At 41.1% G+C, this 17,240-nt stretch overlaps 1 protein-coding gene across 1 annotated transcript in view; it reads left to right on the plus strand.

The window, feature by feature from the left end:
- Window positions 1–17,240, plus strand: part of PACRG (parkin coregulated) — an 856,879-nt gene that overhangs the window by 475,233 nt on the left and 364,406 nt on the right. Inside the window, exon 4 of the mRNA XM_073673251.1 lies at window positions 15,417–15,566. Within this exon, the coding sequence (XP_073529352.1) occupies window positions 15,417–15,566 (150 nt within the window). The remainder of the gene's footprint in view (window positions 1–15,416; window positions 15,567–17,240) is intronic.

Consider the following 17,240-nt stretch of genomic DNA (forward strand, 5'->3'; position numbering starts at 1 on the left):
CCCGGCCCCAGATCCCGAAAAATGGAGGCGCTACGGGTCTTGGAAAATTGCGTAATTTTTTTTTTTTTTTTAGCAAACTTTGGAATTTTTTTTCACCACTTAAATAAAAAAGAACCTATACATGTTTGGTGTCTACAAACTTGTAATGACCTGGAGAATAATAATGGCAGGTCACTTTTAGCATTCAGTGAACGTGGTAAAAACATTTTTAAAAAAGCATCTGTAGTATTGCACTTTTTTTGCAATTTCACCGCACTTGGAATTTTTTTCCTGTTTTCCCGTACACTATATGGTAAAACCAGTAATGTCGTTCAAAAGTACAACTTGTCCCGCAAAACATAAGCCCTCACACGGCCATATTGACCAAAAAATAAAAACGCTATGGCTCTGGGAACAAGGGGAGCAAAAAACGAAAATGCAAAAACGGAAAATCCCAGGGTTGCGAAGGGGTTAAAACCATACTTACTCACATAAAGTGAACTGTACATGATAAATAAATTGGATAATCTTGATTATCATCATTATTAAGTCTTTAGGTCCTCTCTTCTAAGTTTTAGAATCGAAATAATCATGTACACTATGCAGAAGTTATAGTCAGAGGACTTTTAAAGGGATTCTAACTTGGAAATGCTATTATATCAACGCATTGCAAATGTTTCTAAGAAGAATTGTTAACTTTGCAGAATTCAGTCATTAGGAAGCAGACAAGACAAGCTTTATCTGTTCCTTAACAGGTTGACTTCCTGTTGTCACAATGTCCGAAATAAGTGACTGTGATTTCTTTATACTTTTTTTTTATTGAATACACTAATAACAGAGCCAATGTGAAGGAAGAATAGCCTGCCTTCTTGGGGGCTAGTGAGGTGTCAGCACAAACTGTGGGAACAAATAACAGTCACACAAGGCAGCGTTTTATAACATCAGGACCGCAATCCATCTTTTAGTACATTCAAGGCTTTGACTAATAAAGGCCTTTTTACAATTCCCAGCGGAGTCCAGCTTAATTCCCTACGGTGCCTCAGGGGCCTGAAATACATTGCTTTGTTGTAATAAAAAAGGGAAAAAAGTGAAAGCGTAAAAAGCATAATCAGTGTTTTTATAACTGACCCACATGAGTAAGGGTTAAGGGCTCTGTACCAACAAGTGACCTTTAACCCTGACTTAAAATCATCACAATTTCCCTTTGGAAATTGAAAGAAAGCTGTTAGTGAGCGAGAAATAGTAAAGCTATACTAAATGTTATTGCAGAGGACCATATTCTGACATCTCATCGTTATAGTTCTGAAGATCCACAGTATATTAAATGCATTTCATTTGTATGTAGTAAGTACAGTATGGATCACAATGTGGACCAGAATGCAGAAAAGCTGTCTATTCTGTATATACGGTATGTACCGTATATTCCGGCGTATAAGACGACTTTTGAAGACTGAAAAATCTTCTGTCTAGTCTGGGGTCGTCTTATACGCCGGTAATGCTTTTAAACTTTCAGAAATTGACATGCGGGGATACTCTGGGGGTGTTAATAAGCTGCCGTGGCCGTATCCCTGCCATGTCGGAGTTAATATAAGGTGGAGGGAGTTAAAATACGGCGGCGGTAGGTCCAGACAGTCAGCGCTTCTGTGCTGAAACGGACACATCGCTGCGTATTCCCAGCTCCGGACACAGCGCAGGGCTTCTGTGCCGACAGCTTTCACTTGTCACAGAAGCGCTGCGCTGTGTCCGGAGCTGGGAATTTCGCATCGCTTCTGTGACAATATATGAAAAGCCGGCAATTCAGCAGCGGCATAAGCCGGCACCCGACAATTTAGAATAGAAAGAATAGAGAATCACACATAGATTAGATAGATAGAAACATGTCAGTCACATATATATGAAGTACAGTGACAGTATTGCTTACTGTACTTGTCATTTAGTGTAAAGGATTTATTAAAACAAATAATAGTGTTTTCATGCACCGTCTCTTTAAAAAAGCCGGCCGGCAATTCAGCATCGGTACCCGACAATTTATAACAGACAGAATAGAGCTTCACACATAGATTAGATAGATAGAAACATGTCAGTCACATATATATGAAGTACAGTGATAGTGTTGGTTACTGTACTTGTCATTTAGTATTAAAATAAAGGATTTATTATTAAAAAAATTGGCGTGGGGTTCCCCTTAATTTTAGTCTCTAGCGGAGGTTAAGCAGACGGCTGGGGCAGATGTTTGAAGCCTGGGAAGGGGGTAATACCCACGGAGCTTCCCAGGCTACTAATATCAGCCCCTAGCTGAATACATAGCCTTTACTAGCTATTAAAATGGGGGACCCCCCAAAAAAATGACGTGGGGTCCCCCCTAATTTAATAGCTAGCAAAGGCTAGGCAGACAGCTGGGGGCTGATATTAATAGCCCAGGAAGGGAGCCATGAATATTGGCCCCCTCCCAGGCTAGAAACACCAGCCGTCAGCCGCCCCAGAAATGGCGCATCCATAGGATGCGCCAATTCTGGCACTTAGCCTCGCTCTTCCACGCTGCCCTGGTGCGGTGGCAGGGGGTAATAGGGTTGGGGTTGATGTCAGCTTATAATGCCAGCTGACATCAAGCCCTGGTTAGTAATGGAGAGGCGTCTATAAGACACCCCCATTACTAACCCCATAGTCAAAGTTAAAAAAAACACAAACACCCAGAATAAAGTCCTTTAATTGAAATAAAGACACAATTCTTTATTGTTCTAAATTAAACCATACTTACCATCACGCCCATTCCAGCTGAAGCCAACGATCTCCTGCAATAAAAGAAAAATAATAAACCAACCTCATCCTTACCTTTCCATGGCTCCCAGGACCGGTCCAGCTCTGCTACATCGAGATGACAGGCTGGACCGCAGCAGAACGCTGCCATCCAGCCTGTCATCCCGCAGACACTGAGAAGAGCAGGCATGCTTGCGCTCTGCAGTGTCTGGCTGTGACGGCATCCAGATGAGCCGACAATGAACTCAGCTCACCTCCTGGACGTCCGTCACTGACAGCGTGGGAAACTTCTACTGCGCATGCGGGGAGCAGGAGAATTTTACCACGCTGTCAGTGACGTGCATGAGGTGAGCCGAGTTCATTGGACATGATCTCGGCTCATCTGGATGCCGTCACAGTCAGACACTGAGGAGCACAAGCATGCCTGCGCTTCTCAGTGTCTGCCGCATGGCAAGCTGAACGGCAGCGTTCTGCTGCGGTCCAGCCTGTCATGTGAATGTAGCAGAGCTGGACCGGTCCTGGGAACCATGGAAAGGTAAGGATGAGGTTGCTTTATTATTTTACTTTTATTGCAGGAGATCGTTGGCTTCAGCTGGAATGGGCGTGATGGTAAGTATGGTTTAATTTAGAACAATAAAGAATTGTGTGTTTATTTCAATTAAAGGACTTTATTCTGGGTGTTGTGTTTTTTTTAATTACTTTACTAGAAATTCATGGTGGTCATGTCTAATATTGGCGTGACCCCATGAATTTCGGGCTTAGGGCCAGCTGATAATGCCAAGCTGGCCCTAACCCCTTTATTACCCAGTGAGCCACCGCACCAGGGCCCTGGATGAGTTGGGTACAGCGCCAGAAGATGGCGCTTCTATGAACGCGCCATTTTCCGGGGTGGCTGCGGACTGCAATTTGCAGCGGGGGGGGGCCCAGAAAGCTTGGGTCTCCCTGCGCTGCAGATTCCAGCCCCCAGCTGCCTAGTTGTACCTGGCTGGACACAAAAATAGGGCGAAGCCCCACGTCTTTTTTTTTTAATTATTTCATGAAATAATTAAAAAAAAAAGGGCTTCCCTATATTGTTGTGTCCGGCCAGGTACAAATAGGCAGCTGGTGGTTGGGGGCAGCCCGTTCCTGCCTGCTGTACCTGGCTGGACACAAAAATATGGCGAAGCCCACGTCAACATTTTTGGGAAAAATTAATTACAAAATTAATAATAATTTAGGGACTGCATCTTTATTAACCCCTCAATTGTCATTTAGTGTTAAAATAAAGGATTTTTTAAAAAGAAAATTGGCGTGGGATCCACCATCATTATAGTCTCTAGCGGAGGTTAAGCAGACGGCTGGGGCAGATGTTTGAAGTCTGGGAAGGGGGTAATACCCACGGAGCTTCCCAGGCTACTAATATCAGTCCCCAGCTGAATACCTAGCCTTTACTAGCTATTAGAATGGGGGACCCCCCCAAAAAATGACGTGGGGTCCCCCCTATTTTAATATGTTTATGAGTGACAGTTTTCCTGCTATATACCTGCATGTCATAAGAATTTAAATTAAAAAAGGACCATGTTAAATTCAAATCTGTTTTTTTTTAATTTTTACCAGTGTTTGGTATGCGTTGGAAAAGGGGTAGTCTTATACGGTGAATATATCCTAACCTCTATATTTTAACAGGAAAGTAGGGGGGTCGTCTTATACACCAGGTCGTCTTATACGCCGGAATATACGGTACTTATGTGAAGGAGTGAATGACAATGGACATTTCCTCTATTTCTGGAAGAAGTTCTTCATATTTAAAAAGTACCTACTGTATCTCCAGTATATGGCTACCTATTTTATTTCAGAAAATAATACTCAGCACTTTTCTAAATATTTCCAATTTAAAAAAGATAGAAATCTTTCTCTAAACTGCCTATAAAAGACCCATGTTTTTTACCAAAAGTCGAATGCAAACTAGCAAGTTGTGGAACGCAGCCTGCTGTGCGGCTTCCCTCAACCTTCCATGGCTGCATTTACAGTCACACTGTGAGATTACCGCAGGTTATATCGAGACCTCGCTGTTCTGGATCAATGTGTGATGTTTGTACTTTAAAACAACAGTTACCTATCGGCGGCTGCCTATTCTTTTCTTAAATAAAATAGATAGTCACATACTGGTGATAGGTTCTCTTTAAGAAGTAATTAAAAGGTGAATTTGGATGGTAGCATTTAATGACTACAAGCCGGAATCTTGAAAATGTAAAATAATTAAAGGGGTTTTCTCAGGCAATGAAGCAACTTCTACAGTGAGTGTATCATCCTGAATTCTGTGTACACTGTTAAGATTTTGCTCCTCCTGCCGGTGTGAGCGGTCGCCATGTCAATGCTCATATGTGATTTGTAGTTGCGGTCAATGTCCTGATCAGCTTCTCTTCCTGCTTCTCTCACTGTTCCAATGATCTATTGAAAAAAGCAGGAAGAGAAGTTATTCGGCATGTGGCTACCAGTAAAGATGAGTTTCTTAACGTAACAAAGTCCAAGAGGTAAAGTTTGTCTGGTCTCCAAGTCGGTGTCTCCAAGGAGACTTAAAGGCCATGCAATGCTCCCTTAGAAATTTAAATATGGAAATAGACTCTATAGGGAGAAAGAGAACTGGGCCTTCTGTGCCACCTATTGGAAGTATGAAAGAAAAGACAATTTATGGATTTTGGGCTGTGTTGAAATGAAGATCCTTGATCTAATAATATAAAGAAGCAGTTATTATTCCACAACACGTTTGTAGGCTGAACTGGCATCTTTCTCAAGTGAAGAAAACAACTGAACCTGTTGGTTTTTAGATTTGAGAAAGACGCCAGTCTGGCGTGGAAACACTTTATGGAATAAAAACCTCTCTTTTATATTATTGGATCAAGGATCTACATTTTGGTTAGTGCAGTCCAAAGCCGTGAATTGTCTTTTCTTTCAAGCATCCTGGTAGAGTTCATTCTCAGCCACGGGTCAGCAACAGCCATCATAGAGCTTTCACAGGAGTTGTGCCTACACAACTTGCTCAGGTAGGTGAGCAGATTACCTGAATTTAATATATCCTTTTATAAAGGCATCACCTTATTGTCTGGTGTGTTTTGTTTCCCTACTGTGTTTATTTACCTATTGGAAGTAGCATTCCTAAGTTATTATTGACCCCTTAAAGAGCCTAGCCACATTACTTAGGATAAAAAGCCAAACCAAAAGCTTAATTTGAAGATATGTGTTTCGGCGTCAGTTCAAGACTGGTCAACTGACCTGGCAGGGTGAGAAGCTTCTCATCAAACAGTTCTCCTGCTTTGAACTGATGAGGGGCAAACACTCTGAAACACTTGTTTGAAAATGGAGTTTCAGGTTTGGCTTCTTATCATAAGTCATGTGGCAAGACCCGTTTAAGGGTCGATATTGACTTTTAGAATTGCTTCTTCCAATAGGTGGCACCTGAGTTCCAGTACTCTTCCTCTCTGAAAACATAACATAACACATTAAGTTATACCATGTCACAGAAAAGTATCATGATACAAAAAACTATAACTGGACACTTAAAGAAGCTCTACCGGCATTTTTTCCCTGGTCTTCTCTAAATATTTATGTAATGTGGTGTAAGTGTATTAAAATAATTAACAATCACCATCTTTCCCAGTTTCCATCGCTTCTTCTTTACCAAGGGACCTCAAATCAGACATGCCAGTTCAGTTAGGGGTTTATGCGTGGATCGGAAGTAAACTTCTCAATGTAATTCTATGGAATTCCTTAGCAAGTCTCATAGACTTTCTCTAGGAAAACAGATTCTGCTCCACACAAAACACCATTAGGGAGTTGGAAAAGCTGAAGAGCAGTCACATAGTCCAGAGGAGGACTAGAGCGGTTCTGAAAACCAGAGAAGGCGATCAATATGTTTTTAAGACACTTAGAAAACAAAAATTATTATTATTTATTTACTACTTCAAAGCGAACGTATGTCCATAAAAGGTATTAGATTGCAGATATAGGTTTAATCTGTAGGTCTATAGCGTTCCACAGCTGCACTGAAAGAGGAAATTAACTTTATTCCTTCAAAACCCCACAACTTTCAGTCATAGAGGTAAAGTCACTGCTCAGTACACAGGCTGGAAGCACACCCCAGCACTTTGATCGACATCTCACTATGCAGCGCATCAAAGAAAGTACGAGGGCGTGCTTGCAGCGGCTGTTTTCAATGCTGTGAGCGGTAGCGGAAGCTGCTCCCGGGCACTCCTCTATGACTGAAAGCTGGCGGTTACTGGGAGAAATGAAGTTCGTTTTCTCCCAGTAGCCACTTTCAGTAAGATAATGGAACGCTCTTAGCCTGCAGATTAATGCACTTATCTGCAGGTTAGTAGCATTTAGGGATGTGCCAGGTCCCCTTTAGTAAGAAGTCACTGAACATGTTAAGCTAAGTGTTGCAGTACACTTTTCTTCACATGATATCTGGTTGTAATGGGTTACTTGTGATAGATTAAGAAATCTATATGACAACCCCAAAAATTGGCAAGTGAATCAGTGTTAGGATTTGGCATGATACAGTTACTGCCAAATTTGCTGCCTTGCCCTGAATTTTCATAAGAAAAATGTTGTCTTTAAACATTTCTATCAAATTGTAACTAAAAACCAAAATGAATCACGAGTCCATTGACTGCCAGATGAATTCTCTTTTAGCCACCTGGCACTAGTGAGGGTCCCAGACATACTTTAGGTACTCTTTAAAGCATCTGCTTGTGATAAATGTATCAATGAAAAGAACTCCCAGGTTATCATCATTTCACAATTAATTGCATCAGAAAATCTGATATTAAAGGTAATCTATATAAAGAAGGATTCTGATCGCATGCCGGCAGCTGATAAATCTATTCATGATGAGAAAAGCTTCATTGTGTGCTGAGAACACAAAAATACATTCACAGAGATGAGGGGCACACAGATAGAAATGAATGAGCATAATATTTTTCATTGTGTAGTTAGTGATTTAATTATACAGCATTACTTCTAATTAATTCATGACTTTGTATAACTTAAAGTAACATTCCTAACATAATGCAACATTCATTGGCGCTGCATCTAAGCTGCTGTTCTTTATAAAACAGTTTATATTACTACAATATTCTATGGAAATGGACATTGCCCGCAAATACGTACAGTCCACATCTGTCGTCTCTTTCTGAGACATGAGTAATTCTCTGATTGTTGGTTTAGAAGGAATGCTTGCCTTGGTTATCTTCCTACTAAGTACTCATATGAAAAGAGAGGATGAGACAGCTGTGTCTGTATTGTAACAGGTTTCCAAGAAAGATGCTACTGCAAATGTTAAGTCTGCTGTATTTTACTGCTTTGAAAAGCTTCACTATAGCTTAAAATATAAAACATTGGCAGTACTGCAAGTCCGTCAAGGTTTCAGGTATTTTTGAAGACAAGTTTTACATTCTTTTGTGCTATTTTTGTTGACAGAATTCATTTTTAGTCAATGGGTTTTATCAACATTTATCAGTATCCATTGTAAAAACTGATCTACAGGGCGATTCACTCGCAAATTTACCCGGAAAAATTGCTGTAAGTTCTAAAAGAGACGATCTATCGAACTGAAATGTGGACTGTACATACCTTGGTTCATGAAAAACTGATGTTTTAAAGCAGGTGTTGAAAATATCCATCGTTTGCATTCAAGCACGCCTGCAAGCGCCATTCCATATTGTGAAATGTATTCCACAGGAGGTCTGGAGTCATAGCCTGAATTTCTCACTGTATGTTCTCTTGGATGCCTGTAATGTTCATGACTTGTTACTGTACCCCCGACCCTTCAAATGTCCCCAAAGAAAAAAACTGGCAATCTTGTATTATTTTCTCTTGATCGGGCGCTTTCAATTCCTGAATGACAGTGACTTTGTACTGGTGAACACGACCTTTATTGGCCGCTCGTTGACATGTGGAATACAACAGGCCTGTCTCCTGGGAAAGCCTGTACAACGATTTACATGGAGATGCCAGAAGTCTCTGCTTCACATCTTGAATTGTTTCCTCAGACATTTTCGGATGTCCTCCATGCCTATCCAGTAATGTTTCTGTACGTTCCATCTTATTCACCAATGACAGGATACACGATGTGAAAGGCGGATTTCGACCTCCAAATTCTTCAGAAACTCACTTTGGCACTTCTTTAAGGACTCCATTTTCCAATATGTTTTGACAATAAAAACACGCTCCTCCACACTGTGTCTGTACATTGTGGGCAAATGAAGTAGGAATTCAGCAGAAGTGAAATGCAAGCACCACCATAAACTACTGACATGCAGAAAGCCGAGCAGAAAGTCTATGTCCTGGTGGAGACAACCGGTGGGGCGACAAGTCAGCGAGACCACTCGGCAAGAGGAAGTTTCTTGTCGCAGTCACTGAGGTTCATTGCACTCTCACTTCTCATGAATATAAGTATGTACAGTCCAAATTTCAGTACAGTAGACCGTCTTATTTAGAAGTTACCGGAGTTTTTCTGGGTAAAGTAGCCAGTGAAGCACCCTGTAGAATTGCTGTCAATGAGTATGTTCAAATGTAGTTTTTTGAAGTGTTTTTTTCTCTCTGCATGAAAAACGCAGATAATAGCCAGAAAACCACATCAGAGTTTTTGCCATGCTTTGGTGCATTATTTTTTTGCATTTTTGGCTGTTAGCCCATTTCGATCTTATTAAGGAAAAACTACAGTAAACTGCTGAAAGAACTGACATTAAAAACACATGATAGGTCAAAAAGGCCAAAGAAAAAAATTAGACAAGTCTTAAAGTTTTTACTCTTATTTTATTATTGCTTCTCCACTGAAAATTCCACTGCCATATGGTTTCAGACATATAGGTCTTTCTATTTAGTGCTAATTTTTATGGTCTTTATAAGAGTGTTTGGGTCACAGGATAATAATGCAGAGCAGCCTAAAGACATGCACACAGACAATCCTGTGCACTGCCCCCTTGGTGAAAATTAGCACTTAATAAAAAAAAAACAATATCTCTAGAACCGTATGCCAGATGTAAAAAAGACACGAAAACTAATTAATCAGTGGGAATAAATTAAAAGCAGAAAGTGGCCACTATTGACCTGACAGGTCCTCTTTAGCTCAAACCTCTCAGTCTAAGGGAGATTTTGTCTTTTCTCACTTATTATTAAGTATGATGTATGTGTCATGTTTGCTGTCTGCTATGTACAGTTGCTCATAAATATTTCTTAAATATTATGTAAAAAAAATTCAAGCAAGAAAAAATGCACCATGTGAATAAGACTTTAGAAACTTTTGCTGTTACTGTAAATCACTGCTTTTACTGTAAATTGAGTGCCATACTTAAAGCTTTTCTGGCTGAGATGTAGATCTGACTTGCAAATCACTCAAATACATTTATTTCGATGATCTAGCTGACTTACAATAAATCTTGACTGCAAAATTTTCTTTTGAAATCAGGTATCTTATGAATATTGTTTGGACTGGTCGGGTAATTGTTGATATACTTCACATTTTTTGAGCAATCAATGAGTCGATCTTGTTTAACCATTGTTTTATTATTAGCTATTCCTTTATATCACTTTATAGGTCCTTAAAGGGGTTGTCTAAATAACTAATGGGCTTTTCATAGGATTGATGATCAATATAAGATCTGTGGGAGTCTGGCATCTGACACCCACACCATACCGAAATGTGTTCTTACAATGACCAGGTGTAAGCCCCATTCATAACTCAAGTGAATGTGAGATGAGCAGCAGTACTCTGCAGTGGCCTCAATGCCACGTACGGGGCTGCTGTGTTCTACCCTACACATAGCTTATATTTGATCACTGCCCGATCAGATTACTGGGGGTACTGGGTGTCAGAGCTCCACCAATCTCATTTTGATGACTTATCATATAACTAGAGTCATACAATTCTAAAATTTGGTCCAATTTTCGTCCAGAAAAGTGTGATTAATTGTTTTCTAACTTGTCATCCATGTGCAATCTGTGTACAAAATATTTTTCCACTCAGCAACAAATGATCATTAACAAGACCTTTTACAGTTTCCTATGTTACAGAATTGCAATAAAAAGTGAATGTTATACTGTTGCTCCGTATGGCATCCGATTATTTTCTGACACCAATAAACTTGAATGGATGAGTCTCATCCAATTTTTAGTGCAAAATCGTGCATGCTGCGATTTTTTTCACATGAAGATTCAGTCAGTGAAAAATATCTTTCATCTGCCCTGCCTCTTTAAATAACATTGGTCCAAGAGTGGTCTGTTTTTTAAACCATTCACGACCGATGACGTATATTTACATAATCAGCTGTGTCCCTGCCTTTGATGGCATTGAGCCCGTATCTTTCCCCGCACTTGATGGCTAATTTAATCAGCCATCATGTGCCTCTAACAGCTGCCGGCGGATCCGAGACCAGTTAAATGCCGCTGTCAATCACTGACATTGGCATTTAACACACACCGGCCAGAAGCGGATCACAAACCCCGTCCATCGGCACGCCAGTCACGTGATCGCGGGGTGCCGATGGGTTGTCAAGACAGCCGGGAATCTGCAGAAGACCCAAGTGTCTGTCAGCACGATGCTCCTGGCCAGCATTCATAGGAGATCGTAATTTTTGCTATACATAACAGGGCTGAAGCACTGCAATGTATAGCACAGGCTAACGGATGATCCCTGCTTGAAGTTCCCTAAGGGCACTATTAAATAAAGTAAAAAAAAGTTTAAAAATATATTAAAAAATAAGAAAAACACAAAAGTTCAGATCACCCTCTTTTGCCCCCCCCCCCCAAATACACATATTCGGTATTGCTGCATTCAGAAATGTCCAATCTATCAAAATATAAAATATTAATCAGATCTGTAAACTGCATAACGAGAAAAAAATCAAAACGCCAGAATTATGTTTTTTTGGTCACTGCAACATTACAATAAAATTCAATAAGAGGCAAATTCAATAAGAGGCAATCAAAACATTGTATCTACCCCAAAATGGTATCAATAAAAACATCAGGTCAGGGTGCAAAAAATAAGCCCTCACATAGCACCAGATCTCTAAAAATGAAAACGCTACAGGTTTCAAAAGTAAAACTCATCCCGCAAAAAACAAGGCCTCATACGGCTATATTGATGGAAAAAATATATAGCTTGGAAGAAGAGGAGGAAAAAACGACAACGAAAAATGAAAATTCTCCCTGGGGTGAAGGGGTTAACAGATAGCACTCAGACCAAAAATACAGTTGTGTGCACGAGCACTATGTATAGGTCATTAGTTGTTTAGTTCCGGACAACCCCTGCATAATCAGTTGTACATTTGTTTGGGGATTTGCTCTATAAGTACTCTGCTAGAAATGAATATGTTGAAAATGTATTGATCATATACACTGCTCAAAAAAATAAAGGGAACACTTAAACAACAGAATATAACTCCAAGTAAATCAAACTTCTGTGAAATCAAACTAACTGTCCACTTAGGAAGCAACACTGATTGACAATCAATTTCACATGCTGTTGTGCAAATGGAATAGACAATAGATGGAAATTATTGGCAATTATCAAGACACCCTCAGTAATGGAGTGGTTCTGCAGGTGGGGACCACAGACCACATCTCAGTACCAATGCTTTCTGGCTGATGTTTTGGTCACTTTTGAATGTTGGTTGTGCTTTCACACTCGTGGTAGCATTAGACGGACTCTACAACCCACAGAAGTTGCTCAGGTAGTGCAGTTCATCCAGGATGGCACATCAATGCGAGCTGTGGCAAGAAGGTTTGCTGTCTGTCAGCGTAGTGTCCAGAGGCTGGAGGCGCTACCAGGAGACAGGCCAGTACACCAGGAGACGTGGAGGGGGCCGTAGGAGGGCAACAACCCAACAGCAGGACTGCTACCTCCGCCTTTGTGCAAGGAGGAACAGGAGGAGCACTGCCGGAGCCCTGCAAAATGATCTCCAGCAGGCCACAAATGTGCATGTGTCTGCACAAACAGTTAGAAACCGACTCCATGAGGGTGGTATGAGGGCCTGACATCCCCAGATGGGGGTTGTGCTCACAGCCCAACACCGTGCAGTACGCTTGGCATTTGCCACAGAACACCAGGATTGGCAAAGTCGTCACTGCCGCCCTGTGCTCTTCACAGATGAAAGCAGGTTCACACTAAGCACATGTGACAGACGTGACAGAGTCTGGAGACGCTGTGGAGAGCGATCTGCTGCCTGCAACATCCTTCGGCATGACCGGTTTGGCAGTGGGTCAGTAATGGTGTGGGGTGGCATTTCTTTGGAGGGCCGCACGGACCTCCATGTGCTCGCCAGAGGTAGCCTGACTGCCATTAGGTACCGAGATGAGATCCTCAGACCCCTTGTGAGACCATATGCTGGTGCGGTTGGCCCTGGGTTCCTCTTAATGCAGGACAATGCCAGCCCTCATATGGCTGGAGTGTGTCAGCAGTTCCTGCAAGATGAAGGCATTGAAGCTATGGACTGGCCCGCCCGTTCCCCAGACCTGAATCCGATTGAGCACATCTGGGACATCATGTCTCGCTCCATCCACCAACATCACGTTGCACCACAGACTGTCCAGGAGTTGGCAGATGCTTTAGTCCAGGTCTGGAAGGAGATCCCACAGAAGACCATCCGCAACCTCATCAGGAGCATGCCCAGGCGTTGTAGGGAGGTCATACAGGCACGTGGAGGCCACACACAATACTCAGCCTCATCAGGAGCATGCCCAGGCATTGTAGGGAGGTCATACAGGCACGTGGAGGCCACACACAATACTGAGCCTCATTTTGACTTGTTTTAAGGACATTACATCAAAGTTGGATCCGTCTGTAGTGTGTTTTTCCACTTTAATTTTGAGGGTGACTCCAAATCCAGGCCTCCATTGGTTAATAAATTTGATTTCCATTTATGATTTTTGTGTGATTTTGTTTTCAGCACATTCAACTTTGTACAGAACAAAGTATTCAATGAGAATATTTCATTCATTCAGATCTAGGATGTGTTATTTGACTCTTCCCTTTATTTTTTTGAGCAGTGTAGTTAAGAGTCAATTCTTTTTTAAATGTAAGTAGCAGATATACCATAAGTATAAAGTATGAAGCTTTACAGGGGTTCAGTAGGTAAGGGAACCCACTGCCACCCTAACTGCAGCATACTGCTTTTTATTAGATTGCATGTATAGATTAATGAATTGCTTAGTTTACAATTACTGATTGTTGGATTGTTAGGCTGCGTGCACACGATGCGTTTTTCATGCGTTTATGCTGCGGAATTTCCGCAGCGGAAACGCATCAAAAACGCATGGTAATCCGCACCCCATGGTCCCCAATGACATTCCGCAATGTCAATGCACATGCTGCGGATTTTTCCGCAGCGTTTCTGCGGCGCTCATAAATCCGCAGCATGTTTATTAATTTTGCGGAAGCGCCGCCATTGATTTGCATTGAGACGCATAGAATCCGTGTCTGTACATTTGTACAAGTGGATTTTATGCGTCTCTATGTGCGGATGGTAGCCAGTTCTGGAGGAGAGAAGACTCATCCAGACCTGGGTACCATTGTACCTGTAAAAAAAAGAATAAAATAATAAATAAAGTTTATATTTACCTGTCCGGCGGCCCCCGCAGCGCTTACCTTCCAGGACCTGAGATGACATCGTGGTCATGTGACCGCAGGCTGTCTCGCGAGATGCCGGAAACCCGGAAGAAGCCAGGACGAGCTCGACAGCACACGCGGCGGGGGATCGGGGGGTAAGTATAGCTTTATTTTTTTATTTTTATGGTCACACTATATAAATCCATGCCTTTTGCATGGATTTATATAGTGTGACCTAGTCGTCAAGCACTTTCCAAGTGATGCTATCGCTTGGAAAGTGCTTGTCAGTCCACATGCGTTAACGCATGTGAATCCGCATGCACAATCTGCATGCGTTTTTTCTGCCAGGGAGATGCAGAAATTTTCTGCTTCATTTCTGCATCGTGGGCACATAGCCTTAGAGGGACATAAGTGGGTGCTCAGTGATGAGCTTTAAGAGAGCAAATGGCAATCTGCTGTAACAGATTATTTATATTTATTTTACTCACTTATATAGCGCCATTAATTTCACAGCGCTTTACAGACATTATCGGCACTGTCCCCATTGGGGCTCACAATCTACATTCCCTATCAGTATGTCTTTGGAGTGTGGAAAGAAACCGGGGAACCCGGAGGAAACCCACGCAAACACGGGGAGAACATACAAACTCCTTGCAGATGTTGTCCTTGGTGGGATTTGAACCCAGTACCCCAGCGCTGCAAAGCTGCAGTGCTAACCACTGAGCCACCCTTATTACCTGATTATCAAACATCAATACATGGTAGAAGATAGCAGACTGAATATCAGACATTCATGAGTAGCATAGTACTGTCCAGTGATGCTTGTGCTTAGATTTATACAGTTTAGACAGAATCAGAAGAAATGTACATTCATTATATAATCCATAAACAATGACACCATACCAATTATCAATAAACTCCATGGATTTAATAATGGGTATTATATGCTTGATATTTTAGAAGTATATTTAAAGTGTGGCCAGTATGGACCGGTCTTGACTTTGACCAGTGCTTTATTAAGCGTCTCTCATGTTGGGGATTTTATATATACTTTGCAATTTAAACCTTATAACCTTATATAATCTTGTTTTAGATGCTTTGAATATCCGTAATCGTCAAGTAATATGCACCACCCTCAAAGTACTACAGCACCTGGTAGTTTCTGCTGAAATGGTTGGAGAAGCTCTTGTACCTTACTACCGTCAGATTCTCCCAATTCTCAACATCTTCAAGAACATGAATGGTAGGTCTGGCTTTTTACATTCATATTTATACAGTAACCATCAGCAATCTGGGGCGTGGGCAGCCCCAGATTGGTGATTTTTCTAAATATCACCTCTTAACAAAAATGGCCAGAAGTAACCCTAATGCCCCTGAACGGCCCCACATTCTAGCGGAAGTCGGCTCCGAACTTACAAGTTGTTGGATCCCTGCATGTAGAGAGAGATCCCACAACGCTTTGTGGTCCCTCTCACAGTGTATGAGCAAAATCTCCCAAGATCTCGTTCTTTACACTAACCCAGGACTGTCGAGTACTTTAGTAAGCCATTGCAGAAACATCATGTCGCAGATACATATTGCAGATACATCTTTTGATAAGTGCTTAGTAAAGTATGCGACAGCGCTTGGTTAGAACTAGGAGCAAGATCCCCCTCTTTCATTGTGAGACGGACCATGGAGGGTTGTGGGAGCCTGCTCTGCTTGCCTTCATCTCACAACCTGGAACATAGGGACATACTTTTGCCAGAAAGTCGGGGGACAGTAGGGTTCCTTATGGCCCCTTTTGTTAATAGGTGATATTCAGAAAATCACCAATAGAGGACTGCCCACTTTTTTATGAAATAAAGACAGCCGCAGATTGGTGATATGTGCTTTCTAAGCCTCATCAAGAAAAGTGTCGAAATACAGATTGGATGTCTCTCACGAATGACTTTTTTCTCTCGAAACTGTAACTGTACATTATCTTGTAAATTGATTCAATTTATTTTAAAGTAAAGGGAATCATGGGGTATGGTAACAATGCTTAGATAATATATTTTCACAGCTAAATCCATTTGGAGATCAGCTACCACATTTCCCAGTGCTGTATTGTAATAAAATTAATTTTTAATTTATAACACATCTCACGTACAGCTTATTAAACAGAGTGCAGAAGCGCTGGAGCCATTGGATAATCTCCTAATAATTACATTCTAAAGTTCTGTAGCTTTTGATGAGATGAGCATTTGTTGTCAGTTTGTGTGCTATAAACACGAGCTTATAATTTGGACGGGCTCTTGATACAACCAAATTCCAATTGACAGCCATTGTTACTGGTTCATTTGATTCATAGCCAGACTTAAGTGATAATGGCAGTTTCTTCATTTCTGCAACAAAGAAAACTTGTTACTTTAACTGTATTAACATCTCGGTATTCCACATTCTATTTAGCACATAGTCACCATGGATTCTTTCTCCACAAGGTCTGATAGAATCAATTACCACTAATTTAACTGTTCACATTCTTCTATGTGATGTAATACAAATATAATGGAAGGCAATTTCTTATGTAATACTCTAAAATCTGTCTCACTATTCTAGGTAGAAAAAAAATGGAAGAAAAGTGAGCGTGATGCCTGATTGTGCCATATTAGCCAAGATGTGTTTCCTTCAGTAGCAGCTTGACTAATTTTAGTTAAATGAGACTTAGAGTAAGAAATGATAAATGGCACAATTTGCTGTGATATATTCCGAGCGTAGTGCTATATGTCTAAAATTCAATAGATATTATTGAGTAGTTACAGACTTGCTCTATAAGTAGACGATTATTAATCGGATCTCAGAGAAAGAAATCTAGATGTTGTCCTCCATTTACTCATAACAGTAGCCTCACTGGTTTACAAATCCATTACATTAATATCGACTCAATCCACCAAAT

The sequence above is a fragment of the Phyllobates terribilis genome, unplaced genomic scaffold (genome assembly GCF_046119375.1).
Source record: "Phyllobates terribilis strain yellow unplaced genomic scaffold, ASM4611937v1 Scaffold_3__8_contigs__length_932513732, whole genome shotgun sequence".
In the NCBI taxonomy this organism is placed as follows: domain Eukaryota; kingdom Metazoa; phylum Chordata; class Amphibia; order Anura; family Dendrobatidae; genus Phyllobates; species Phyllobates terribilis.